The sequence below is a fragment of the Gigantopelta aegis genome, chromosome 10 (assembly GCF_016097555.1).
Source record: "Gigantopelta aegis isolate Gae_Host chromosome 10, Gae_host_genome, whole genome shotgun sequence".
NCBI lineage: Eukaryota > Metazoa > Mollusca > Gastropoda > Neomphalida > Peltospiridae > Gigantopelta > Gigantopelta aegis.
In genome coordinates, this window is record NC_054708.1 from 64,632,342 (window position 1) to 64,659,839 (window position 27,498).

Here is a 27,498-nt window from a genome sequence, read left to right on the forward strand (position 1 = left end):
CGCAAATACCTTCTGTGCGCATACCACACATCACCTATTATAGGCATAGTGACGTAACCTCGACGTCACAGAGTCATCAGCTTTCCGTTGAGGTTTTAATTAAATATATATCTATAGTGAGAGCAATAATTCACTCTCTCACGAAACAAGAGAGTAGAGACGATATATCTGGCTCCCACACGGTTGAGCACTCTATAAAATAGCGTCTTTCAACTCGAAAAACGACTACTATAATATATATATATATATATATAGAGAGAGAGAGAGAGAGAGAGAGAGAGAGAGAGAGAGAGAGAGAGAGAGAGAGAGAGAGAGAGAGAGAGAGAGAGAGAGAGAGAGAGAGAGAGAGAGAGAGAGAGAGAGAGAGGTTTAACAACAACACTAGAGCACACTGATTTTTTAATCAACGGCTACTGGATGTCAAACATTTGGTAATTTTTACATATAGTCTTAGAGAGGAAACTCAAGCTACATTTTTTCATTAGTAGCAAAGGATCTTTAATATGCACCATCCCACAGGCAGGATAGCACATATCACAGCCTTTGATATACTAATTGAGAGGATAGGAAGGAAATATAAAGTTGTTTTAGAAAGTACTGTAACACCACCCCAGTACATTAACATTATTTACAGATGAGAGGCACTGCTGGGATGGATAATAGCCCAGTGGGTCCAACACTGTTCCTCTTCAATGGCTAATGTTTATTTTAAGTTTTATAGTTTATGAAAAGCAAAGCTAAACACATGATATTTGGATATCTCACCTTCAGTGACTTTTATCTGGGACAAAAACCACAAACATTCTATTTATTTCCATGAAAACAAAATAAAATAAAAATAATTTAAAAAATATTATTACCCAGTTTTATTATTATTATTTTTTAATTTGGTAGTCAGTCTTCAAACATAAACCATCTGAGTCAATAACCAGAGCTAATATTAGATACTGGGAGTCCAATCAGATTTTCATAACATCATTAAACCCGTTTTTAAAAACCCAAGCATTTAGCCCATCACCTAATGTCCAAGCAACATCTATTAGAAAATATAATGTTCATATTCACGCAATAATTAAATTAGTAATAAACATCAAATTCTGATTAATTAGCTGCTTAGCCCACTGTACAAAAAAAAAAAAAAAAAAAAAAAACCCAACAAAATAAGAAAAATAGAATACCAATTGGATTCTGGAAATTTTTTATGAAAAGTAAGGCATGGTAAACTGGCCTGGTGGTTATAAAACATTTAGTCTAGACTCAAAGACTCTATACGAGTCTGAGACTTAACACTATGGCAGCACCATACACATTGTATAATGTGATGTCATGAGAGATTTCTGTATAGTTTAAAGTTTTATAAGCACTGGCTCCGCCGGTATTAATAAAAACAAACTCAAGCATATTCAGTTAGTTTTCAAAATAACAATGGAAGAACCAGAACAAATTGATTTTAAACAAGCATTCTGAAAGTACTGCTAAATTAATACATGTCCCCTACCGGGCCCAACAAATTTTCATATCTCCTAAATTCAAGGGCCATAACTGTGAAAAATAGGTAAATCATTATGAAAGTTAAACCTGATGTGTAACAGCACATGATACAGCTATATTTACAAAATTTCATCTCAATGTCTTCAGCATTACAAAAATTTGTTTTCCTGGCTTTTTATTTTTGCATCTCCTAGGTTCAAGGGCCATAACTCAAACTTGATCTGTAACATGATAAAGCTACATGTATACACAAAATTCCAGCTGAATATCTGAAGGCTTGTGAAAAAACATGTGGGACAGATGAACGGACAGACACACAGACAGATGGGTGGACAGAGATGAAACTTATAATTCTCTCCAGTTGGACAGATAGGGGACTAACAAGTTGAAGTCTATGATATTCAGTAAAGTAAATCACTAAAGCCTTCATATAAAAATTAACAAAATATTATACAAAAAAAGTGAAGCTTTTTACACTATTTATTTTTTATATTTAATAATATTAATTATTAATAAAGCTTGTTCAGTAAAAGCTGCCTTAATTAGAATTTTGTAATAATATCAATGTAGGTGATTCAAGTATTGTGGAGAATGTACAGAAATGCAATCAAAGAAAGAAAAAGAGATAGAGGCTATATAAAAATAAGACATTTAATAACTAATATAATTGTAATTTGGCAATCCTGGGTAAACAACATGGCACACAAATTAACTGTTAATTAATGTACTATAGTCCGTCCCACAGGGAATGCCTTTTTTCATACTATGGAATTTACTACAAGTTATTTATTTCTGAGCCGATTGATTTGTACGTTACACACACAAAAATAGTCTATTTTTGTTATTTCCAAAACACTTTTGCTTTTCTTATTACGTCAAATAAAACTGAAATTATTTACAAAAAACATGTTTACAGAACGATGGGACGGACTATAGCTATAATATTATGATTTACTATGTATAACACGAACAACATAAATAATCATGTTGATGACATTAACCCTTTCAACCCTAAGTTTCGTCAGCCCCATATGTTGAGGTCCTCAGATGGAAGGTTTCTAAGGATCAAAGAGTTGATGTACATCTTAAATACCATGTGGGATACATACTAAGAGAATCCTTTGTTTGACCCTCTGACTCTGTATATAATACTGAGCTACATCCCATCTCCACAGAGTCCAGGATAACAGATAGAAGGAAGGAAATGATTTATTTAATGACACACTCAAAACATTTTATTTACGGTTATATGGCGTCGAAAACACAAGGGTAGATAAGAATTATTCAGTATTCGGACTGAGAAGTCGATCAATGCTAAACTGTTCAACATAATATTGTAGGAATTTAGTGAATACCGTTTTACCATGCGTAGCCAGATCCATTTTTATTCTTTTATCCAAACAAAATGTAACAAAATACAGATTAATTAAACAAGTTGACTCTCATATTAAGTCTCTATTTGAATGTACAATGTATTATAAAAAATATTTTTCAAATTAACTTAAATTCAGATTTGATGAATGACAGCCTAAACTCCAATTCAAATGGCATCTTTTTATTTTGTGTCCAATTAAAACAAATTCTACTTATAGAAAGAAAACTGGTTCACAATACTATGTATTTCTCGGCTAGCTCTGGGTCAGCCAAAAATTCCACAAAATTTTCCATTAAAGTTTTAACTGCAGAAACCCGTAGTTATTTTCCAACAAAAAATCAATAATTACATGAAATTATTTTATCAAATTAAAAACAATTTCACTGTGGCACTTTTGATGACTGAAAGAGCTAGCCCTAGCATTTCTGTTCTTCTGAAGAGTTTTGTACCTTAAACAATTACCAACTCTAACAGACAAAACACATCCGAGAACGATTCTCAATTAATATTTTAAGAACTGAATACATGAAACCAGTCTCCAATTAACAAAAATACTTTATCTTAACAAAGTCTAATATATGACTGAATAAAATTTTAACTATTTAACAGAAAAATCATAATCTCTAATCATAATAATAAACAATGTGATGGAAGTAGTAAGTAAAAGTAGAACATTCAGTAATCACAAACACCTCCAAGCTTCTTCTACATTTGCAGCAATATATATTTTTAAAATTGTAACCTGCAAGCATAATATATTTTATATTCATAACAAAAAATTCCCAATAATCTTACAAATCTATAAACGATAATCTATTCTGATTAATTAATATGTGTATGTACAAACATCAATGTTTATCAAGACATAAAAGTAGTTCTAACACAAAGCAGTAAAGTTATTTTAATTTGATTTGTGTGTGTATATCCACTTAAGATTGAAGAACGCTGTCCTAAGCACATATCTCAGCGATCTGGGTTCTCCGTCTAGGACCAGAATTAATGGTTAGTTTATTAAATGAAAAGTAAGATACAAGTTGGTGTAGTGACTTTTCACTTTGTCAGTGATCCATTAAATCACACGACGGTGGGAAACGGTGCTGGGATGTCAAACCAGTAACTACTATTCTCATGACCCATATCTAAACCAACCACTGGTCTTGGTAGTGTAGCGGTTAAACCACTGGACTTGGGTGTGGTAGGTACTAGGTTCACATCCTAGTACCGGCGCCCACCCAGAGCGAGTTTAACGACTCAGTGGGTATGTGCAAGGCTACTATACCGGCTTCTCTTTTGCTACCCACTAAGAGATTAACAACTAACCACTAATTCACTGTCCTGGACAGACTGCTCAGATAGCTGAAGTGTGTGGTGTGCCCAGGACTGTATGCTTGAACCGTAAATGAATATAAGCATGAAAATAAATAAGATTGGTTAACATATATGCCACTAAGGACCGTACATAAGTTAAATACTTGTTATGCCGACACCCAAGTCAGATAACTTGGAGATTTGCCCTATTAGATGAATGAAAAAAATTGTACTATGCCCTTTTAGCTGCTACATAATTTACTACTTGCAATAAACAACAGGTAACACTCTTTGTTCATAATATGGTATCTTAAATATAATCCTATCATAATAAAGGATCCAGTATATACAATTTTCTACTTATAGAACATGTGATGATATTAATTTTGTTTTTCAATCTCACACTGTGCATATTGCCCTATCACATTAAATGATCCAATATATACAATTTCCTATTTTTAAATGTGGCTATTTGAGAGAGAGAGAAAGTGAGGAAAAATCCTATCACAGTAAAGTATCAAAATATAATTATGATGCAATTGTCTAATTAAAGAATGATTTTTATTCTGGACATCTTACAGAGTAAAGCAGCTTGGAAACATGACCTCAGAGTTAAACATTCGTAAAATAATTACTAAGATCATATCCATGAGCAATCCAGAAAACAAAACTGGCTCTTATAACCAGTGTGACTCACCTAGATTTTGCTTTTCCCCAGCAATAATTCTTTTTCCATTTGTAAACAAACTCAATATTAAGAATATAATAATTAATGAAAACCTATGAAATTACCAACATGGTATAATAAAACTTTAAAGGATGATTGTCCAGACCTTGCTATGAAAACAATTGTGATTAATTGCTCCCTTAACTTGAATGGGGAGCCATTTAAGATATGGGGAGCCATTTAAGATATGAGGAGCCATTTAAGATATGGGGAGCCATTTAAGATACGAGGAGCCATTTAAGATATGGGGAGCCATTTAAGATAACTCTCCTTGAACTAAGGAGAGTGATGGGGAGTGAGAGTGATATCCAGGCCTGGTGGAGCAGGGTGGGGTGGGGGGTTTGGGGGGTCTCTAGCCCCTCCAATAATTCTGAATAAAAAATATTATTGGTAGTAAATCTTAAGGCAAAGATTAATTTTACTTGTAGAATGCAGGCAATTGCATCTAAGGTTATCTAGTTTTCAAACTTTTATGGGGGAACATACCCCCGAACCCCCAAGAAATTTTGCTTTGTGCCTTCGATCACAGTCAGCACCCCCCCCCCCCCCAATGTTTACTTGCTTCTGCTGTGCCTGGATATCTCCCCTAAAACAGCAAGGTCTGGCTGTGATATATTGACATATGAATGAATTTGGTTAGACTTTACAAAATGTTGTTATTTCATTTTTAAAGTGAATCAATTGATCTTGCTAACTTCTGATGTTGCCAACAGGTCACCACAAAGCAATTAGGATGTTAACCCTTTTAGACCTATATTACTTTAGAGTCCTATCCATTTTGATACAGCTGACGAGTCCAAACTGGTCCACAAGACTGAAAGGGTCAATACTTCACCCAGTACAGTAAATAGTACATTGCATGTATTTTTCATAAATATAAAAACATTTATATGACGAGGAACTAATAACTGAATGAATAATTTCATGGCTACCTACATTAAACATAATGTTACCGCTGGCAGACAAAACTTTTTGGAACAGTTTTATTTACCAACTTTATTTAGAACATGTATTAGATAAGTCAACAGGTTAGGCTTTTATTAAAACCTCTCCTAAAGCAGGATAAAACAGTTACCAATGAGATAACATATTTTACAAGAGCAAAGAGCTAGCTCTAAACGTCAAAGAGAAAAATAGATTAAAAACACTTCAACATGAATTATTATTATTATCTATTGCATACGATACAACTGTAATAAATTAGGCAAATTACTTATTCTAAATACAACTAAATTTGTCTTTCAAGCTTACGAATAATTTTACTCAAATAACCTAGTAATTTCCTTTGAATGTTTCTGTTTCTGTTATGTCAATTCCACCAATTTTAATTTATTTGTTGGAAATACTAGTATTCTGTCGAAAAGTGCATGACTGGTAGTTAGATTATTATCTATTGTCACATAAGAACAATAAAAAACAAATGTCACTAGTTAGCATAGTATCTCTCTTGTCATATTTTCAATGTCACATAAATAAATGCACTGAAAGAAAATCCCAAAACAAAAAACGCAACATTTTTTAAAGTAAGAAAACAAAAAGAATTTCAAGAGAATTATTTCTATAAAACATTAAAAAGATGGATATGAACAATAACATTTTATTTAAGAAAATATTTCTTACAAAAAGATTTGAAAATACCGGGTAATGGTACATTTTTGTTAGAATATGCTCGACACCAGTGATAGTCATCACAAAGTTATCCTGATTTACAATGTCACCAATACAATTGTATTATTGCAACATCATAATGTTTGGAACATTGAGCGAAAAAATAATATGGCTGCCTTTTAGAAAATTCTAGCAAAATATCACAAAAAACCCAGCAACAATAAAACCGGACTATAAAGGCCATCAACAAAACCTGGCTCTAGGAGCACTTATTAAACTTTAAAGTCTAGACTCAACGATTAAATGAACGAAGGAATATGTTATTTAACGACACTCCAACATATTTTAATTATGGTTATATGGCATCAGTCATATGGTTAAGGACCATGCAGATAATGAAAGATGAAACCTGATGCCACAACACAATGGGTTACTCTTTCAGATTGGCAGCAAGGGATCTTTTATATGCAGCATCCCACAGACAGGATAGTACATAGAACGGCCTGTGTTAGGCTACACAGGTTGTGGAGAACTGGCTGGAAAGAGAAATAGCCCAAAGGGATCGATTCTAGATGATTAAATGAAGTTTTGAGCATACAAACATTTTACCAACATCTCGAGTCTGGACTTAAAACAAAGAAGAGTTTTATAAGCAATTGCCGATGTGCAGGTAAATTTTACGAACTGGTCACAGGCATCAAAATAAGCATATTATGTTATATCTCATGTACAGGTTGGTAACCGACATGTGTATAGGTTGTGATACATAAATGATGAAATGATGTCCTTTATAGCAGGTTGCATGGTTTGTATCTACAGATATGGATGGAAAACATGTTTAAAGATGTCCACAATGTGGCACGTCTCCTGTATTGAGGTACCATCACAGCACACCACACACATAGTACACCACAGAATATAACACAACCATTCACAAATGCATACCACTTTTAAGGCCACCACTCATAGCCTGATTTTACCAGAGTTTATACCAGAAAACACTTCCGGAGTGACAGGTTCATATTCTCCCGACTTATGGTTCATGTAAAATATTCTGTCCTTGGTGGCATTGGGGTTGAATCCTTCTTCGCGTAAATCTGTTTTTACCAGCTTGAAAGTTCCTGAAAGAAATATTTGGACAACAATTAAAGATTCCACACTGAGTCTGTAGCCATGGAAATGAAACAAACTGGATTAATCTAATCACAAGTAATATATCTGGGTTATAAAACATTTTAAAGATCTAAGTATAAAGCATTGTACTCGCAAATACGTTTGGAATAGACTATTGAAAATTTAGTTTTCCAAGAAAAAGTAAACTGCTAGCCAAGCAAAATAAAACTGAGCTACTACAAACACTAGAAATAAATAATGAAATAAACGAAATACATTTAATAAGACCCCAACACTTTTTTTAAACTATAACTATCTGGGGCCAATTTCACAAAACATTGTAAATTTACATCTGTGACATACATTTACAAGTGTTTGGCATCTATTTCATGCTGAAAATTACATCAATATGGAAGGTGGGGCATTATAAGGGCAAAAGAACTATATTTGTTGTACTATAATAGTAATAAGAATTGTGGTTTAGTCGTACATTTATGTTTATGTGCAAAACCAGGCTTACGATGTTTTGTGAAATTGGGCCTTTATGTGTAACCAATGGATATTTTGACACTTGATTGAGAGAAACAGAGAGGAAACCTGATGCCACCACATAGGCTACTCTTAACCATAAATCAGCAAGAAATCTCTTATATTCTCTTTCCCCAAAACAGAACAACAAAAAAGAAGTTTGATTTGTTTAACGACACTACTAGAGCACATTGATTAATTAATCATCGGCTATTGCATATCAAACATTTGGTAATTCTGAATCGTAGTCATCAGAGGAAACTCGCTACATTTTTTCTAATGCAGCAAAGGATCTTTTATATGCACTTTCCCACCGACAGGAAAACACATACCACGGTCTTTGTCCAGTTGTGGTGCAGTGGTTGGAACGAGAAAAAAAACAATCAGCTGAATGGATCAATCTGAGGTAGTTTGATCCTGCGACGCAAGCACTCAACTGACTGAGCTACATCCCGCTCCTCTAAAACAGAACAGTACGTACAGCTGTTGATGAACCAGTCATGGGGCATTGATTGAGACAGGGAAACAAAGTTCACAGAAGGCGATTGATTCTGCCACCCTCTGATCATCAGAAGAATGATCCATCTTACTTCTTACAAACATTAAAATGAAAAAAAATGCGCCGAATATTCTAATCAAGAAAGACTGTGGCAAGCAAAGTTAATAGGGGGGGTCAAGTTGTGTTCCCCGGAAAATATATTGAAAAAAAGAAAAGTGGCTTGAGCAGGGAGGGGTTTTGACCCCTGAAATCATCCCCCTGCACGTGTGTCTGGGCATACTATAATATTAATACTAATAAAAAAGTCTGTATTGATACGAAACATGCTACAAGGCCTCCCATCGTTACCTGTAGTGTTAACCTCCTGGGCGAGTCGAACAAACACAGGTCTGGCATAGACGGGAAGCGCTCGCTTGAAACTCGTGTTCAACTGCTGCAGGTCAACAGTTCCTTTCACATCAACAATGGTGGCCATTCCCGCGCGACCCTCACAGCCTACAAACAAAGTAAACATATACATTTATATTGTATGTTTTATTATGAAATAGTCATTGACTACAATAAACAGGCTTTAGGCTACTCTTTGGTAACTATACTGATGGAAAGAAATAAAGGATCACACAGATAGCAACAAGAAATAATGACTGCATCAAAAATCAATTCATATTGTTGACTGGGAACACATAGGGAGCTCATTCAACACTACAGAAAGAAAGAAAGAAAGAAATGTTTTATTTAACGACGCACTCGACACATTTTATTTACGGTTATATGGCATCAGACATATGGTTAAGGACCACACAGATTTTGAGAGGAAACCCGCTATCGCCACTACATGGGCTACTCTTTCCGATGAGCAGCAAGGGATCTTTTATTTGCGCTTCCCACAGGCAGGATAGCACAAACCATGGCCTTTGTTGAACCAGTTATGGATCACTGGTCAGTGCAAGTGGTTTTACACCTACCCATTGAGCCTTGCGGGGCATTCACTCAGGGAGTTTGGAGTTGGTATCTGGATTACAAATCCCATGCCTCGACTGGGATCTGAACCCAGTACCTACCAGCCTGTAGACCGATGGCCTAACCATGACACCACCGAGGTCGGTCAACACTACAGATATTCAATCCCACATTACAACTTGGTATGAAATACAGACATTCCTACGCTAGTTGTGAATTAAATTTGGTCTACAATTCCATGTGTTCCCTTATTTCTTTCCATCAGTATATTATAGTATTCGGACATTTAATTATATAGTTGCCTCAAAGCTAATTCAGGGACTGACTCTTGTTTAAGAAAATGTAATCTTGGTGCACATTTTCCAACCATCTTCAACAGATTACTAACAGTATAATTTGTCCAACTGAAAAGTACAACTCATAAAAGACTGGCTACAAATTTTCGAAGCTATCTTAGCACTACAGTATAATAAAAATCATCATAGGTTATGACATCACTACAACACATGCCATAGTGATGTCACACCCTATGATGGTTTTAGAATATTGTAGCGCAAAGTTAGGTTTGAAAATATGAGTCTAGGGCCTTGCTCCACGAAGCGATCTTAGCACTAAGATCACCTTAAGTGTATAACGACTATATACACTTAAGGTGATCTTAGCGCTAAGGTCGCTTTGTGGAATGAGGCACAGGACCATAGTCAAAATAAAGATTTTAAAATGTAATGCCAGGACAATACTGTATATCTATACACACGGTACAAGTCATCATCATGGTTCAACAGTGATGTCATTAAGAACAGTAATACAAGATGAAAATAAAATTAAAGGCTGCTATAACTACTTGCTAATTTTATACAACATTTAATGTTTGGCTAATAAAATTTTCCTTAAATTAACCACAAACTTAATTAACAAACTTGCTACAGTGTTTAGCACTGTTACAGTCTACAACGAATGTCATGTGACCTAAACAAGCTGAAACCGGAGCATAAAAATTATGCAATTTAGCTAACTAACAATTTTCAAACTAAAGAATATTTAAAAAAAACTTTAACTAAACATTCAAATTAAAATATATAACAACTTTTAAAGGTAGAGTATTGAAATTAAAATATAAAATATGACGCTGGTCGCTACTAACATACAAGAAAACAACAATAAACACAATTTTCCCGGTACTTAACAATGAATGAATGAATGTTTAACGACACCCCAGCGGTACTTAACAAAGACACCACACGTACCTGGGACGGCAACACCATAGAGGCTGTAATGAAAAGTCGCTATGCCATAGAAATAGGTAAATTAGAATATGCAACCACAGAAACTGGTCAATTGTGAAATGCAAGGAAACAATAAACACAATTTTCCTCAGTAGCTAACAAAGTCGCCACACATACCTGGAACTTCCACCCCATACACGACGGCGTCCTGGTAGGTAATGCTGTTGCTGACAATGGCCTCCACCTCGGATGTAGAAACGTTCTCACCACGCCAGCGGAACGTGTCCCCAGTGCGGTCCCGAAAATACATGTAGCCTTCTTCATCCATCACCAGCACATCACCTGGTAACACAGTGCAATGATAAAGGAATGTGTGCTTAATGAATATTCATATTTGTAGATAAAAATGGCCGCTTAAGACAGGTGGCCGCTGATTACAGGTTGCGACATATAGTCTTTAAAACATGTGTGCTTCACAGTTTACTATAAATAAACTTTTGACATGTCGCCTCCTTCAGGAAAAACTGCAGCTGGAATGTATTAAATTAACCGTTCTCAACAAGTTTGTTTTCTCTTTCCATTTTATTATTTAATTTCTACTTCATGCAGTATATTGTCATAATAAGTGAATCTACAAATGTCAAGCGTAGCCTGCCCAGAGGCAATTAGATGCACTCCATAGTCATACTTTCTTAACTGATACACAGTAGAGATGTCGGGACTGAATGGGTGCTAGTATTCCTGAAGGTGTGAAGATTGGTTATTTGCTGCACCTTATCGCTGTTGTTAAATATCCCTTATATATACTAGTAAACATTTGGGGCAGCATTAGACAGGTGACCTCTTATTACAGGTGCATTTACGTTATAAATCGTTCGGGAGAAAAACAAGTGGCCACTTAAGGTAGGTGACCGCTGAATACAGGTGGCCGCTAGGACAGGTTTGACTGTATATTAAGAAACGAATGTTTGTATAATTGTTAATAACACCTCAGCACATTGTTTATATAGTTGTTATTTAGTGTCAAGCATTTAAAAATATTTGTTAATTAATCAGTTGATGTACATACATCACAATTATATCACAATTTACAGGCTTAACTGCATGTGACACATTGTTCAAGTATAAAAGCACCCCAAACTTTAAAACATATCAATGTGTTTTGATCTGGATATGACATGACATACCAAATACTAGTACCAAACGGTATCAATCTGTTTTGGTGTCAATTCACATACGTGTGTGGATTAAGCAGCATGCTTATGGATCATTTTGGTTTTTGGATTCCGGTGTGTCAACGGTAATAGGCTACTAGCTCATAACAGAACAATACCCAACACACATTTTTATATACCAGTCATGCGTACTTATCAGGAAAAGAAATTTATAATGCAGTGGGTACATCAATGATGATCGATCATGTGACCCATTTTGCTACAATAACGGATACTTAATTTTTAAAATATGCAGATAAATAGAGAATACTCAAGAGTGGCCGTTAAAAAAACATTTATTTTACAAGACGTAAGATAAATGGTATCTAACAGACATGAGTGTACAGTATTCTATTTCTTGCATATCAAAAACCAGGTTGAAAACAAAAATCTTTCACAACAAAAAGCTATTTACGGAACTTGTGCTAGCAGTAAATTATACATCACAGAGCAATCAGTTTTAGTTTATCATGCATGTAAAAGACCAATCAATTTTTGTCATGCTTATTTCATTCGTCGACTGGGTTTATCAATTTGGAGCAGCCAATCATATGTCTTTAAATCGATATGACATGTTTGTTGAATATCGCTAAGTGGTGTTCTCTCCAATGGGTGTATGAATGTTATTTATTTTAGTATCTTAAATTGTGTGCTTAAACTACGAATAGAAACAATGTTTGGTCACATTTTGTTGTGACTTCAGTTAAAATACCTGTCAAAAAGGCACTGTCGCCTTTCCTGAAGACATTTTCAACAATTTTCGAACTGGTTGCTTGTTTGTCAGCATAGCCATCAAATTCACGTAGTGGATTCCCCTTGACAATTTTGCCAACCAATTCTCCCGGTTGTCCTGGCAATAAAGAGAAATACATAGATTAATACAATGAAAATACATTTTGTATATCTAAGAATACCATGGAATTAAATGTCTCACCCACCTAGAAATAGTTTCAGTGCACTATGATGACCATCCACAGGTGCAACTACAAACCAAGTTTCAATGACTTAGGACTTATAGTTTGTGAAAAACTGATCTAAATGAGAAAGCTTAATGTTAAACTTTAACACAAAAGGTGTCGGCATTGCCGCCTTTGGAAACGTGACAACTATATCTCACCTTTTTATTTCGTAAAAACAAAACAAAAACCAATATTTAAAACAATTCTCTTACATTTTAGTTCTCGTTAAAATTTAGCTTTTCCCCTGACAAAATTGCACAATGTTTTTAAAAGCATCTACTTAAAATAACAATTAAATACGCAGACCCTAGTTTCAGCCCTTGAAAATTGACACTACGTTTTGTTAATCTACAAACCTGCGACACACATTTGGATACGGTCATAACAGAGAGAAGCATAAGTCTGTGATGTTTAAATGAGGAAATACTGTCTAAAAATAACTAGAGCTCGTCTCGATAACCTTTACTTCTGAGATAAACGTGCATTTTTAGAATTATGAAAAATAGATTTTGGGGTATTACAAAAACCTGGATGACCAGAAACATTTCAAGTGTATGAAAATGAATATTCTAAATAATAAAATGTCAATACTTCTAATTTAGATTATTAAAAATGGCTTTGATAGTAAAAAATATGTTGTAGTGTTTAAAAACTATGGTCTGTCACTTTTAACATGCAGACCTGTCAACCCTCCCGGATTCCGAGGGAGTCTCCCGGTATTTGATCAAATCTCCTTTCACCTGTGCGGGAGACAATTTCTCCAGTTCAATGACATTTTTGTAAGCATAAAAAAAAATCGATCCTCTTTTGTCAAAATAACATAAGGGAAGTAACTCTGCCTTTTTTTCTCATTCGGAAAATGTCGACTACTTTCGGTTTCTGAGAATGTAACAGGCCGAATTGTCCCGACTGTTTAACCTTTGCCAAAGTGAGAATTGTGGGATAGCCTATTTATATCGTTAAAAAAGCACATGGAGTTTATAAAATGACGTGTTATTATAATGTTTGTTGTCATCGTAATGGCTACGAAGCGTGTTGCCGCTAATTCAACAGGCTGTGTATTGACATTCATAGTTGCCATATAAAAAAAACTATCCAATTTAGTTCTAATAACACCTCTGAATTGTAAAATGTCTTCCCACTGGATTACATAATGCAACTATGACGAATCTGAACTGCCAGACTCCGAGTTGACAGCGATACACACGATGCATGTTAAAATCACATGTCACAGCAAGACAACGAAAAGATCAATTAGCTGTATAAACATACAATGTCAGTTTGTGTGTGTGTATGTTTGTGCAGTAAAATGTTGGTTATAAGGGTATACTTCAAGAAATTATTTGTGTACAATTAAAAAATGTTGTGTTTGACATTGACATAAAGTTACTCACGGAAATGGGTATAATTCCGGTATATTTCACACGATGTCCGTAATGAGGTTTTACTTATGATTAATGAAAATACAATGTTTATTGCATCATTATAATGATTTTAAATGAGTACCACGCCACCATTCCTCATTATAGTAAAAACTGAATATTAATTTATAAGATTTATATAAATTTGTCTTTGGTACTTTGGTACACTAACCACAAATGATAATGTAACGCAAGGCTGTAAGTGTAATACCGTAAATGTACTAATTAATTTTTTAATTTCTAGTTCATGTTCTTAACATTTTTGGATAAAATATTGGGGTCATTTTAAAAATCTGTATTAAATCATAATAATATTTAAACTTAATTTTTTTTTTTTTAAATTAATTAATAATTTTTTTTTTTTTTTTTTTTTAATGCCAATATCTAAGGTTAACAAGTATATATGACATTATATAGTATTCATATAACTTATTATAATAAAAAGATTTTTAAATCTTGCGATTTTGGGTTAAATTGTGTGAATTAAAAAAATCTCCTGCTTTTTGACAAAATCTCCTGCTTTTTCAACACGCACCTCCTGCTTTCTCTTGACTAAAGGTTGACAGGTCTGAACATGTCAAGTATAATATTTACGCCAATGAACCACAGAGAGTCAATGCTATCCGTTTTGGTCAATGTTTTTATTTTCAAACTAATGTTAATCACATGATGCAATATTTACTGACCTGGTTCTGCATGGATACACATTCCATTGCGATCACGCATGTATTTTCCGGTTTCCTCATCGATTCGAATCAGTGTCACTGGATACAAGAATGGGAGGATCCTGGTTGTGAAACCCACAGCTCCAATCTTGTTATTAAAATTTACTGGGGGAAAAAAACCCACGAAAACATTTACTTTAACACACTGTTAACATAATAAGCTTTTATTACAATAAAATGTTTTAAAGTTATGGTGTAAATGTTCTAATTTTGATACAATAATTATTACTACTACACTAATTAATAATATATCTGCAATATTTATTAAATCATGACTATATTCAGCCCCTGTGGTTTGACACAAGTGCAAAACATTGGTATCTCTAATCTATTTACTCTTTTTTTTTCCATTTTTACACTGAAAGCAATTAGGACAACAGTTTCTTGTTCATCAATTTTCAAACCATAAGCATCAAGGGAGATAACTCATGACTATCTAACTACAGAACTTAAAACATTTCTAACCAACAATATATAGTCTGCTATTTAACTTTTTAACAAAAAAAACAAAAAAACTCACCAATATTACAGTTGCCTTCTGTTGCACCATAAAATTCCCCAATATGTTGTATACCAAATCGCTTCTGAAAACTTTCCCAGATCTGTGGGCGAAGACCATTTCCAAACATGAGCCGAACTTTATGTTTGTTTTCTTCTGGTCGGAATGGCTGTGACAACAAATACCTGGCAATTTCTCCTATATATTGCGCTACCTGCCAAAAAACCCAGAATATTGATTAACAAAAGAATGTATCAATAACAGCCAGGATAATGAATGAAGAAATAAATGAGTGGACTGAAAGATGAATTAATACACAGGTGAATGAATGAAAAGATGGATGAATAATGCATGAATGATAATAAACACGAAACAATGAATCAGTGTTTAACGACACTTCAACACATTTAAAAATTAAAGCGACTGAACATCCTTGATACATGATTGATTTATATTTATCAAGTAAAACAATTCATCACATAGAGCTAACTTACAAACTTAAAATACAATTTGATAAATACACATCACAGCCAGCCATAAGTAACCATTTATCATACAAAGTTAAAATATAATGTGATAAATACACATCACAGCCAGCCATAAGTAACCATTTATCATACAAAGTTAAAATACAATGTGATAAATACACATCACAGCCAGCCATAAGTAACCATTTATCATACAAAGTTAAAATATAATGTGATAAATACACATCACAGATGGCCATAAGTAACCATTTATCAAACAAAGTTAAAACACAAGGTGATAAATAAATATCACAGACGGCCATAAGTAACCATTTATCATACAAACTTAAAAATACAATATCATAAATAAATATCACAGACAGCCATAAGTAACCATTTATCATACAAAGTTAAAATATAATGTGATAAATAAACATCACAGATGGCCATAAGTAACCATTTATCATACAAAGTTAAAATATAATGTGATAAATACACATCACAGCCAGCCATAAGTAACCATTTATCATACAAAGTTAAAATATAATGTGATAAATACACATCACAGCCAGCCATAAGTAACCATTTATCATCCAAAGTTAAAATATAATGTGATAAATAAATATCACAGACGGCCATAAGTAACCATTTATCATCCAAAGTTAAAATACAATGTGATAAATAAATATCACAGCCAGCCATAAGTAACCATTTATCATACAAAGCTAAAATACAATGTGATAAATACACATTTAACAATTTTGCTTCTTTAAACATGCAACAGACAAGGGGTTTTTTTGTTGTTGTTTTTTGTTCTGTTAATCCCTGGAACGTCATTGTTTTAACAGAGCTCCCAGTCAGACAAGTAATAGTCTGAATTTAACTAATTGATACTAATATAATACAAAAAAATTGATTTGCTAGACTAACTGTGGCAAAGTATATTATATCGGATATATAAGTTAGGTACTGTAAATGTTAAAAAGAAAATTAATTTTTTAACAAAGAATACACTTTTTTTTTTAAATCCCTGACAACAAGATATACATGTAATAAACAAAGCAACCCATGTTTTACACAAAGACTTACTGTGCATTCATATTTGACACAGTCGGTCCAAAACTGACTGGCCGAGAACTTGCGTCGTATCACCACAGTGGTGGCTCCGAGTAGCGCCTGTCCTACACCCAGAATGCCACCTGCTGTGTGGTAGAGAGGTAACATGTTGTAGATCACATCGTCACGCTCAATATTGTAGGCATATCTAGATCCAAACGTCATGTAGAAAAATCTGAAAAATATTGACATAATTAATTGCATGTATGTGACTGTGATAATGTAGGACAGGCTCTTCATTGTCTTTGAAAGTCAGAGGCTATCTGAGAAAACTAACGTCAGTGGCATGACTAGTATATATATATTCCATAAAACACCTACTACAATGGCCCAGCACGTACTCTAATAAGGAGCCGGACCAAAAGAATACCGGCTCCGAGTACACAATTGCACTGCACCCAGGGGAAGCCGGACAAAAGAATACCAGCCTACCCTATCCCACCCCCAAATACTTGCTGCTGGTGGTCTACTTGGTACTTGGTGACACTGAAGAGGAGGACGTCGTTGACTGCAACAACAACAAGATCAGGAAAAACCCCGGAACAACAGCACCTTGCCTACCGGTGTGTACACAAGTGCACAAGCCTCCCCTGGGTTGTCATGCCATGACCAGAAGGGGTCAGGTCCTTTTTAAGGGCCATATGGGCAACCTAGGGAGACACAACAGCATCATAGAGGTCTAATTAATGAGCTACTCTCGATTCACTAATGTCAAAACTTATATTAGTTCTGGAACTTTCTTTTTGGCCAACCGTTCAAAATTGCGCCCAATTTCCTCAACCCAAATTGTGCACCTTTTCTCTTTGGCATAATACTTTGCTCCATTCCAAATTCAATAGCACCATCACCCCCTGCCTCCGCCTGATACCGACCACGGTCGGGCTGCTGGTGCTCCCTTGCAGTGCAGGCGGTCCCTCCTCTTCCCCTCCCCCACCTTTCCTGTCCTGGACGGAGGAGCCAGCCGTGGTCAGCTCTTGTGCCCAGGACAGGCATGCGCTACAACAACTTGCTCTGAATGTGCACGTAAAGCCCTATGACCTGACCTGAACTACTACACATCTGCAATTATCTACACCATACACACAATCAATCAAATGCTATGTAGAATATTTTGAAAACCAGCAAAATAATGACATGCACGTAAATTAATTAGGTGTAATACTTTTATATAATCATTCCCTACGTGTTATTCAAAGTTATCGGTAATGACAGAGTTACCTTTCCTTGGGAACAGGTACTTATTTATTTTAATTTGATTTATAAAACGATATCGAGGAGTCGTTTTGTCTTAAAGGTGTATTTTAAGTTAACTAAAGTTAAAGAAAAGGTAAGTATACTGGAATATTAATAATTATATAAGTCGGAAACATGCATTAAATGGTTATAGGTAATTTTTAGCAACCACTGACTTCAACATAGTTCTGAAGGGGATGAGTCTCTAACAGGAAATTTTATAAAACTGATCTTGAATCGGACATGATCCGAAGTCGGACAACTTTGAAGATGTTTATAATTATTAAATATTTAGGTTTTTACACTATAACTGGGATTCAATAAATAAATAAATTATAAATATGAGCTACAGAACTTCTGTGATTTGTCATAATCAATTGAAATTCAAAACAAGAACTTGCAAAACCTGAGCGCCAAGGAAGATTTTTAACAAACCTGCATTAATACAAAGAAAATTATTAAAATGTATGTGACACATAATGACAAATACTTCATAAGACATGAATCAACAAATATAGTGAGATAGGCAGCCTTACACTAACCTATCAAACAATTACTTTTTCTCTATAGTCAGAATAACACTCACCTAGTATGTGACACCACAGCAGCCTTTGGGAGTCCGGTAGTTCCAGATGTGTAAATATAAAACAACTTGTCTGAAAAATACAATAACTGTAATCCATGATATGTATGACAAGTGAGTGACAGATTTTAGCATGGAGTTAACTGAAATCATAACATTTACTTTTTTTAAGGCAGGGTTAAACTTCAGATAAACTTGTATTTACATTTTTTGTTCAGCTAACTATAGCTACAATATATCATTTCATTTCGAAAACATTTTAAACATATAGAACTTTGCAGGTAGCAAGAGGCTCCTCTGCCACGCAAAATGCCTACAATGTTTTCTGACAATAAATTGCATAAGCAGTTTTTGCTCTTGATCTTATAGGTCTTTACAACTATTCAGATTAAGAAATTAGTGCCAGCTATGTCGACATTAGGATGACTAATATTAAATGTACATGAATTTAGGGTAAAATTTATGTCAGTGTATGCAGTCTAGCCTTTGTTTCCAGATCAAAATTTCAGAAGCAGAGATTGTTTCCCATTCCATGAAATGAATTTTGTGCCTTGTAAACAAGACAGAATTAGAAAGAAAGAAAGAAATGTTTTATTTAACGACACACTCAACACATTTTATTTACGGTTATATGGCGTCAGACATATGGCTAAGGACCACACAGATTTTGAGAGGAAACCCGCTGTCGCCACTACATGGGCTACTCTTTCCGATTAGCAGCAAGGGATCTTTTATTTGCGCTTCCCACTGGCAGGATAGCACAAACCATGGCCTTTGTTGAACCAGTTATGGATCACTGGTCGGTGCAAGTGGTTTACACCTACCCATTGAGCCATTCAGGGTTTGGAGTCGGTATCTGGATTAAAAATCCCATGCCTCGACTGGGATCCGAACCTAGTACCTACCAGCCTGTAGACCGATGGCCTAACCACAACGCCACCGAGGCTGGTAGACATAATTAGTGTCATGCAACTTCTTACTGTAACAGGGTTTATTGCATTAACAGCTCATACAAAATATACATGATATAATGCATATCAAAACTTCAGAAGAAATATATAACATATCAACTAAATTTACATATAATTATATAATGTCTATTTGTTGACATGAATCATAACGTGTACAGCATTTTTCAATTTAAATCCACTACATTTTTCAATTTAAATCCACTACATTTTTCAATTTAAATCCACTACTGCTACACAATACTTCAGTTGAAAAAGTCTAAGGGATTTTTTTTATATTATATATTTGCATTTTCCCCATAGGCAAACGAGAAAGTGCATCCAAACGATCCATTGGTGTTTTTATGCTTTGTAGTAGGAGTAGCTTATGTGGAAGAGCAGCTTTCTTCTCTCTCTCTCTTTTGAATGGCATGCATGAGTGAATGAATGTTTAATGACACCCAAGCATGAAAAATACATCAGCTATTGCGTGACCAAGTGTCCAAACACCCACGTTAGACACCAAACAGCTGTAGTTTAAAATGTGCCGAGGTGCTGTTAAACATTCCTTTTTCTTTTTATTCCATTTATTTCAAATTTATATTTCCATAGCTTAGTGCAAGGGTGGATCCAAGGGAGGGAACCAGGAGGATCTGACCACCCCAGTGACCCTTACCCCCTTTAACAATTTGCTTAGAAATTTCACTGAAGTGCCCTTTACCGAGAGTTGGTCCATGTACCTTTTTGCCTTTGGTCCCCTCCCTAAAATATTTCCTGGATCCTCCCTTGAAGTGGTTAGTGTTACTGACCCACCCACTTTTATTATTGTGGGTTTTAATTTACTGGTTATCAGGAAGATGAAATCAACTAACCCCTGAACTTGCTGTCAGCCTCAGGTGGTGGATACCTTGGTGCTTGTTGAAGTGCCGCGTCCAGATACACAGGTGACAGATCATTGGTTGCCATGGTTCCAAAACAGAACAAAGACATATCACTCCCCAACAGTGGCAATACATCTTTTACAGCTGAAATAGAAATGAAAATAAAAACTAGATTATTTTAATACAGCTAAAAAAAAAAAATGAAAATAAGATTTCTTAATAACAAGTTACACAATACTGAGTATTATGGCCAAAATACATTTGTATTAGTGGTGGATGTAGCCCAGTGGTAAAGCCTGATGTATGGTCAGTCTGGAATCAAACCACGTCGGTTTTGTTCCAGCCAGTGAACCAGGTCTAGTATATCAAAGACTGTGGTATGTGCTATCCTGTCTGTGGGGTGGTGCATATAAAAGATCCCTTGCTACTAAATGAAAAATGTAGCAGGTTTTTTCTCTAAAACTATGTCAAAATTACAAAATGTTTGACATGATTAATAAATCAACATGTTCTAGTGGTGTTGTTAAACAAAACACATTTTAAATTTTAACTTTTTATATACCTGTATTAAGCATTCAAATAAGCCAATGTGTATTACAGTTAAACAAAATATAATGTGCATGTAAATAACAAAAATTGTGAGTGACAAATTAAAAAAAATAACCACTAGTCTAATGTATGACCTCCTTTTTCTGACTGCAAATACATGTACATGCAAAGCATTGATTTTTTATTGCACTCCACATTTTAATGCTCTCTTGAACATCTATGGTATGTTTTGTTCCCAAAGCAGGCTTCTAGTGGGTTTTTTGCATACAATTTTTCCTAACATAGCCGTAGTCATATTCTAATGTACACTTTCAAATTTGTTTTGTACATGTAGAAACCTCTTATCTCAATGAAAAATTAAAAACCCTTCTCGCCATGTAAGCTTTTGACAGTATGCAGTGGAAATGATGAGTATACCGTCATTATTAACCTGACAAAGTAACAAAAGCAGAAGTTGCTTTATAGAAGGCCCCCGACGGTGGACCCATTGGGCTATTTCTTGTTCCAACCAGTGCTCCACAACTGGTATAACAAAAGCTGTGGTATGTATTATTCTGTCTGTGAACCCCTTGCTGCTAACCGAAAAGAGTAGCCCATGAAGTGGTGGCAGCAAGTTTCCTCTTTTTATATCTGTGTGGTCCTTAACCATATGTCTGACACCATATAACCGTAAATAAAATGTGTTGAATGCATTGTTAAATACAACATTTCCTTCCTATTCAAAGATTTACGGTAGTTTACTGATCAATGACATGATGAAATGTTTGTAAAAAATATTGACCACATGAATGATTAAAAATGGTCTTTCCAACTAGCTATTTAAAACATTTTTACAATGATGATAATGATGTATATACCTTGTGACAATTCTCCTCCAAACACTGTTACTTTGGCCCCAGACACTCTGAGGCAGTGTGCCAATGCCTTATCACGCAAATTAAAATTGATCAAAGCTGCCCTGATGCCAATTTTGGCAAATCCAAGCCAGAAACATACAAACTCGGGTCTATTTTCCATAAACAGAGCTACTGTGTCATCCTTCTTGTAGCCACGCTCAAGAAAATAATTTGCAATAGCATTTGAATACTGATCAACATCTGTGAATGTCCAGGTCTTGTCTTCAAATATGAAGCAAGGTTTACGTGGATAATTGAGGACATTTTCAGCAAAAATCTTGGGAACTGTCATATTCCCTCGTGTATACAACTTCACAAGCATGGACAACTTGAACAGGATGGTAAGTCCCCTAAAATAGAAAATATAATTAAGAAAATTTCATTGAAATTAATAAGCAGAGTATTACAAAGTGATCTAAAAAGTTTGATTAAACTACAATACCAGGGCTCTATAATAATTAGTGCACAACATCACTGCTTCACATCTGAGGTGTGCAATCACACCTTAATTTCATCTCAGGAGGATTCTTCATCATCCACCTAAAATTAAGAGTGTGCCTTTCACTGGTTACTTCAACAGAAGCTGGTGTAAACCAAGCCGGCTTAAAACTTTTAACTACATTATTATTATTATTATATATACATGCAAGTTGGAATCATTTACATTTATATTCCATGAACATAATAAACGTCCTGCTAACCACTTGCCTGGAGCTTATGAGGAGAGTGATTTATCACTCGTCTGATATTTTCAAATGTGAAGAACTGTATTCAATATGTACACGTAAATTAGTTTTTGTTCTGATCATAGCAAGGAGGAAGGTGTGCAGAATAATGTACCAGTAATTAACAATTTGGGGATGGGAACTGATAGGTCTCAGGACCCATCTACTGAATGCTAGCAAAGATATATTTAGTTATTTTAACAGACCTCACCATGGAAAATCTTGAAGGGAGTGATTAATTGCTCCCCTAACTTATAGATTATGGGGAGCCATTTAAGATATACCATACTGAATATTGATCTTTAATAATTTCGTGGTGTGTGCTTTCCTCGTCTGTGGGAAAGTACGTATAAAAGATCCCTTGCTGCATTCCTACAAAAATATTTTTAGTAAATAATTTTAGTTTGGTCTGACATAAGAAGAAAAGTAGAAGTCAATTTTTGTGTAATATTTAAGAAAAATAACACACCCAAGTTTACAAATAACTGAAGTAGGCTTGACGTTTGATTATTCTTGCAGTTCAATGCAAATGCAAATACACTGTCATGACCTATTTATTTTATCAGTTGAGACATTGCTGACAACATTCAAGGAGGGTGGGACACAAAATACTTGTATACTGATGGAAAAAACAAACGCAAGTTTTTTTAATTGGTAAATATTTCAAATGTTATATTGATGATTATTTCAGTGTTTGGATTTTTAGCTTGTCTTCATTACCGACGCCATATAACCGTAAATAAAATGTGTTGAGTGCATCGTTAAATAAAACATTTCCTTCCTTCATTACTGATTAAATTTTGACAAGTTTTGTTGTTATCACAGACAGCGTTTGCATGGATAACTTTGAAATCTGGGTACCCTACGCCATTTTCTGATCCAAATCAATAGTGTGTGCCGATCCCGGGCTGAAGTCACTGCTCCTTACCACTGACCCAATCAAGTTGTCTATGGTCCTTTGTGGGATGTTATTCCACTCATGAAGAAGGGTCATTGTGAGCTGGGCGATGTTGTTTAGGACGTTGACATGCTTCCTGACCCTCCTATCCACCTCGTCCCACAAATGCTCGATCAGGTTCAAATCTGGACTGTAGGGTGGCCAAGTAAGCATTGGGACATTGTTTTGGTTGAGGAAGTTACTACAAACCCTTGCAACATGCGCCCTCGCATTATCCTGCTGCAACGTAAGGTTACTCGCATGGCTAAGTGTAAGCACATGAGGCCTGATGACCTGATACCGATATCTTACGGCTGTAAGATTGCTCTGGATGATCACGAGAGGTGTTTTCACGCCATGAGAAAAATTCCCTCCCAAACCATAACAGATCCTCCCTCAAATCTGTTGGGTTTTTTAATGCACCCGTCTGAATATCACTCATCTCGCCATGTCACATTTTGAAAAGCAAAATGCTGCGAATGTCACAAGTTGATAGGGGTAGGGCTATTGCTCTAATTATGCAGGGGCAATCACATCAAGTCACCCAGCAATTTGGGGTACACGAGTCAACGATGCTCGTTTAGTTGGGCATCTCAGAGCCACAGGAAGATTAGCTTACCGTCCCAGGAGCGGACATCTGCGAGTTAAGGTTGTCACATCAAGATAGAGGCATATGTCTCACATACCTCCATAACTGATTTCAGATGGCAAAGGTACATTGGTGTATTTTTCATAAGTTAAATTTTACATAAAATTTTATGTTTAAATTTAAAAAAAGAAAGAAAACAAGTACCATTTGTGACATATACAGGCATCGAAATAAGTCAGAACGGTCGTTCAGGTTACTGGGAGATTACCACATGTAAGAAAATTTGAGAACAGTGTTTTGTTCTTGACAAAAATTTCAACGAACAGTAGTTTCGTTTCCGAACGTAAATCAGGCAATGCATTCCGGACTTCCGCGTTTCCAATACAATTTCAGAACATCCGCGTTTTAGCAGTGTCAACTGGATGCGCTGCCGAGTAGTTTGCAAGAACATTTAATTTAAACATAGAAGGACCGGAAAACAGTCTGTATAGTTGTGGTAACCTATAGGTTACCAGGGTATATTTTGTGGTAACCTGTAAATGGGTTACCAGACACAATGCTTATTTCAATGCCTGCATATATCATATCAAAAAAATGAGTTTGAATGTTACTTTTATTGTGTATGAGGCCAAATGTTTTATTTAACGACACACTTAACACATTGTATTTACGGTTATATGGTTTCAGATATATGGTCACAGACCACACAGATATGGAGAGAGGAAACCCGCTGTTGCCACTTCATGGGCTACTCTTTTCGATCAGCAGCAAGGGATCTTTTATATGCACCATCCCACAGACAGGGTAGTACATATCACGGACTTTGATATACCAGTCGTGGTGCACTGGCTGGAATGAGAAATAGCCCACGGGGATCGATCCCACACTGACTGCGCATCAAGTTAGCGCTGTACCATTGGGCTATGTCTTGCCCCAAAAATAAAAAGTACCTGTTGTCAAATATATAATATCAAAACATGACCATTGGATAGGTTTTATTTATCGTGTACGAAGCCAAAACAAGGGTCTGAAAAGTGACTGGTGTTTACCGTAGGTATAGTTTTTAGGTTAGGGCGAGGTTCCCTTTTTATACATAATGGGGTGGAGGAGGGGGTAACAAGTTGAAATAAGAATAGTAATTTATTTGCATAACACCCGAATATGGCAGAGCAAAAATAACAATATAATATACATTTATCTGCAGTAACAATAACATAAATATACATTAATTACATGAACAAACATCTGCATCAACAAATACATATATGTAATTTAAGCCTCATTACTAGTGATATTAATATTTAGGTAAAAGCAAATATTGTCAGAAGTGTAGAGCCATAAAAAAACATCAATTAGCACCTATGGTGTTCGTGAATTATTTTTCACGAATCCACACACCCTCGTACATTCTCCATTAGTTTATAATTTTATACAGACGTGAAATGCAAACAATTTAAAATTACTTCCAACTCATATGCTTTCACGCAACTTAAAGCGGCAAGAGCTCCACCCGTTCCCCTCATCATTTATAATAGTTTATTAATGTTTCCTTTTTTTTTTTTTTTGTCGTTTTGTAGCATGATGATATTAGTTAGGGTTAGGGTTAGGGTTAGGGTTAGGGATATATATACCCCATCAAAAAATCCCTCTTTAGATCGATAACTAATGGGGGGAACGGGCGGTACACTTTCCCTTAAAGCATCGCTTTATAAAATTGCAAATGATAGGACATAATTCCGAAATATTGTTGCAGCAGGTTTCTTCTGTCATTCTCTCAATCAAAATATTGATGCAAAACATCCCAAACTACTTATAATCTTCAATGTGCTGGGGTGTCAGTAATTAAACAAACATGTTTCAACACCATAATCATTATACTTACTTCAAATCACGTTTAAATGTTTTGATGGCTATCCATGTGAACTTGTAGCCTCCTGTGACCAAATAAGCCAGAAAAACTATGCCGGTTGTCATAAGACACCCATAGCCGAGATAAGACAAAAATATGCCGAAACCGAGAAACGCTGCAACCTTCAGCAACATGGTGTTTTCTGTCAACTGGTAGATCGACGATCTGAGTGAGCGAGCAACTTTGAACTCGATAGACTTTGACTGCATCAGAGTTCAAAGTCCTCGAGAGGTGTCGTAATATTACTAAACAGTGTTGCCTATCGAAACTACAGACACTCCGTCATCAACATCTAACACGCGTCCATGCGTCCAAGGTAGGGAAGTCGGTCAACAACCCGTGACGTTGTTTATAACGCAAAAGAATTCTCCTACATGACATTGAAAACTGTTTCCGATTCTAAAAATAGAATGTTGAGCTATTCATTTATTAGACACTAACAATAAATGTATAATTATAAAATATAGGTCCTACTTAAAAATAAATATTTTGCTTCTTTTTTCTTTTTTTTAAAGAGATTAAAGATAAACTGTTAACTGGGCAGCCTAACAACACTAAAAAAAATGCGTCGTCTCCCGTTGTTGGGTATGACGTTTCGAAAATAAACAAATAATCAAACCTTAAACCCTAACCCATATATTGATGACGTCACAGTATACATGTGTGGTAGGGATGATTTTTTTACTAGCCCCGAAATAAATAGAAATGTTTTATTTAACGACGCACTCAACACATTTTATTTACGGTTATATGGCGTCAGACATATGGTTAAGGACCACACAGATTTTGAGAGGAAACCCGCTGTCGCCACTACATGGGCTACTATTTTCGATTGGCAGCAAGGGATCTTTTATTTGCGCTTCCCACAGGCAGGATAGCACAAACCATGGCCTTTGGTCGGTGCAAGTGGTTTACACCTACCCATCGAGCCTTGCGGAGCACTCACTCAGGGTTTGGAGTCGGTATCTGGATTAAAAATCCCATGCCTCTACTGGGATCCGAACCCAGTACCT

At 35.4% G+C, this 27,498-nt stretch overlaps 1 protein-coding gene across 1 annotated transcript; it reads right to left on the reverse strand.

Moving 5' to 3' along the window:
* Positions 1 to 1,400: 1,400 nt before the first annotated feature.
* On the reverse strand, positions 1,401 to 27,020 carry LOC121383154 (long-chain fatty acid transport protein 4-like). The gene is made up of 11 exons (XM_041512982.1): positions 26,459 to 27,020; positions 22,287 to 22,675; positions 20,872 to 21,024; positions 19,056 to 19,125; positions 17,210 to 17,411; positions 15,675 to 15,867; positions 15,116 to 15,259; positions 12,762 to 12,899; positions 11,013 to 11,177; positions 8,998 to 9,144; positions 1,401 to 7,630 (listed from the first exon to the last, which is right to left on the reverse strand). The coding sequence occupies exons 1-11, from the start codon at positions 26,692 to 26,694 to the stop codon at positions 7,473 to 7,475; spliced, it is 1,995 nt and encodes a 664-aa protein (XP_041368916.1). The 5' UTR covers positions 26,695 to 27,020; the 3' UTR covers positions 1,401 to 7,472.
* Between the last annotated feature and the right edge of the window lie 478 nt (positions 27,021 to 27,498).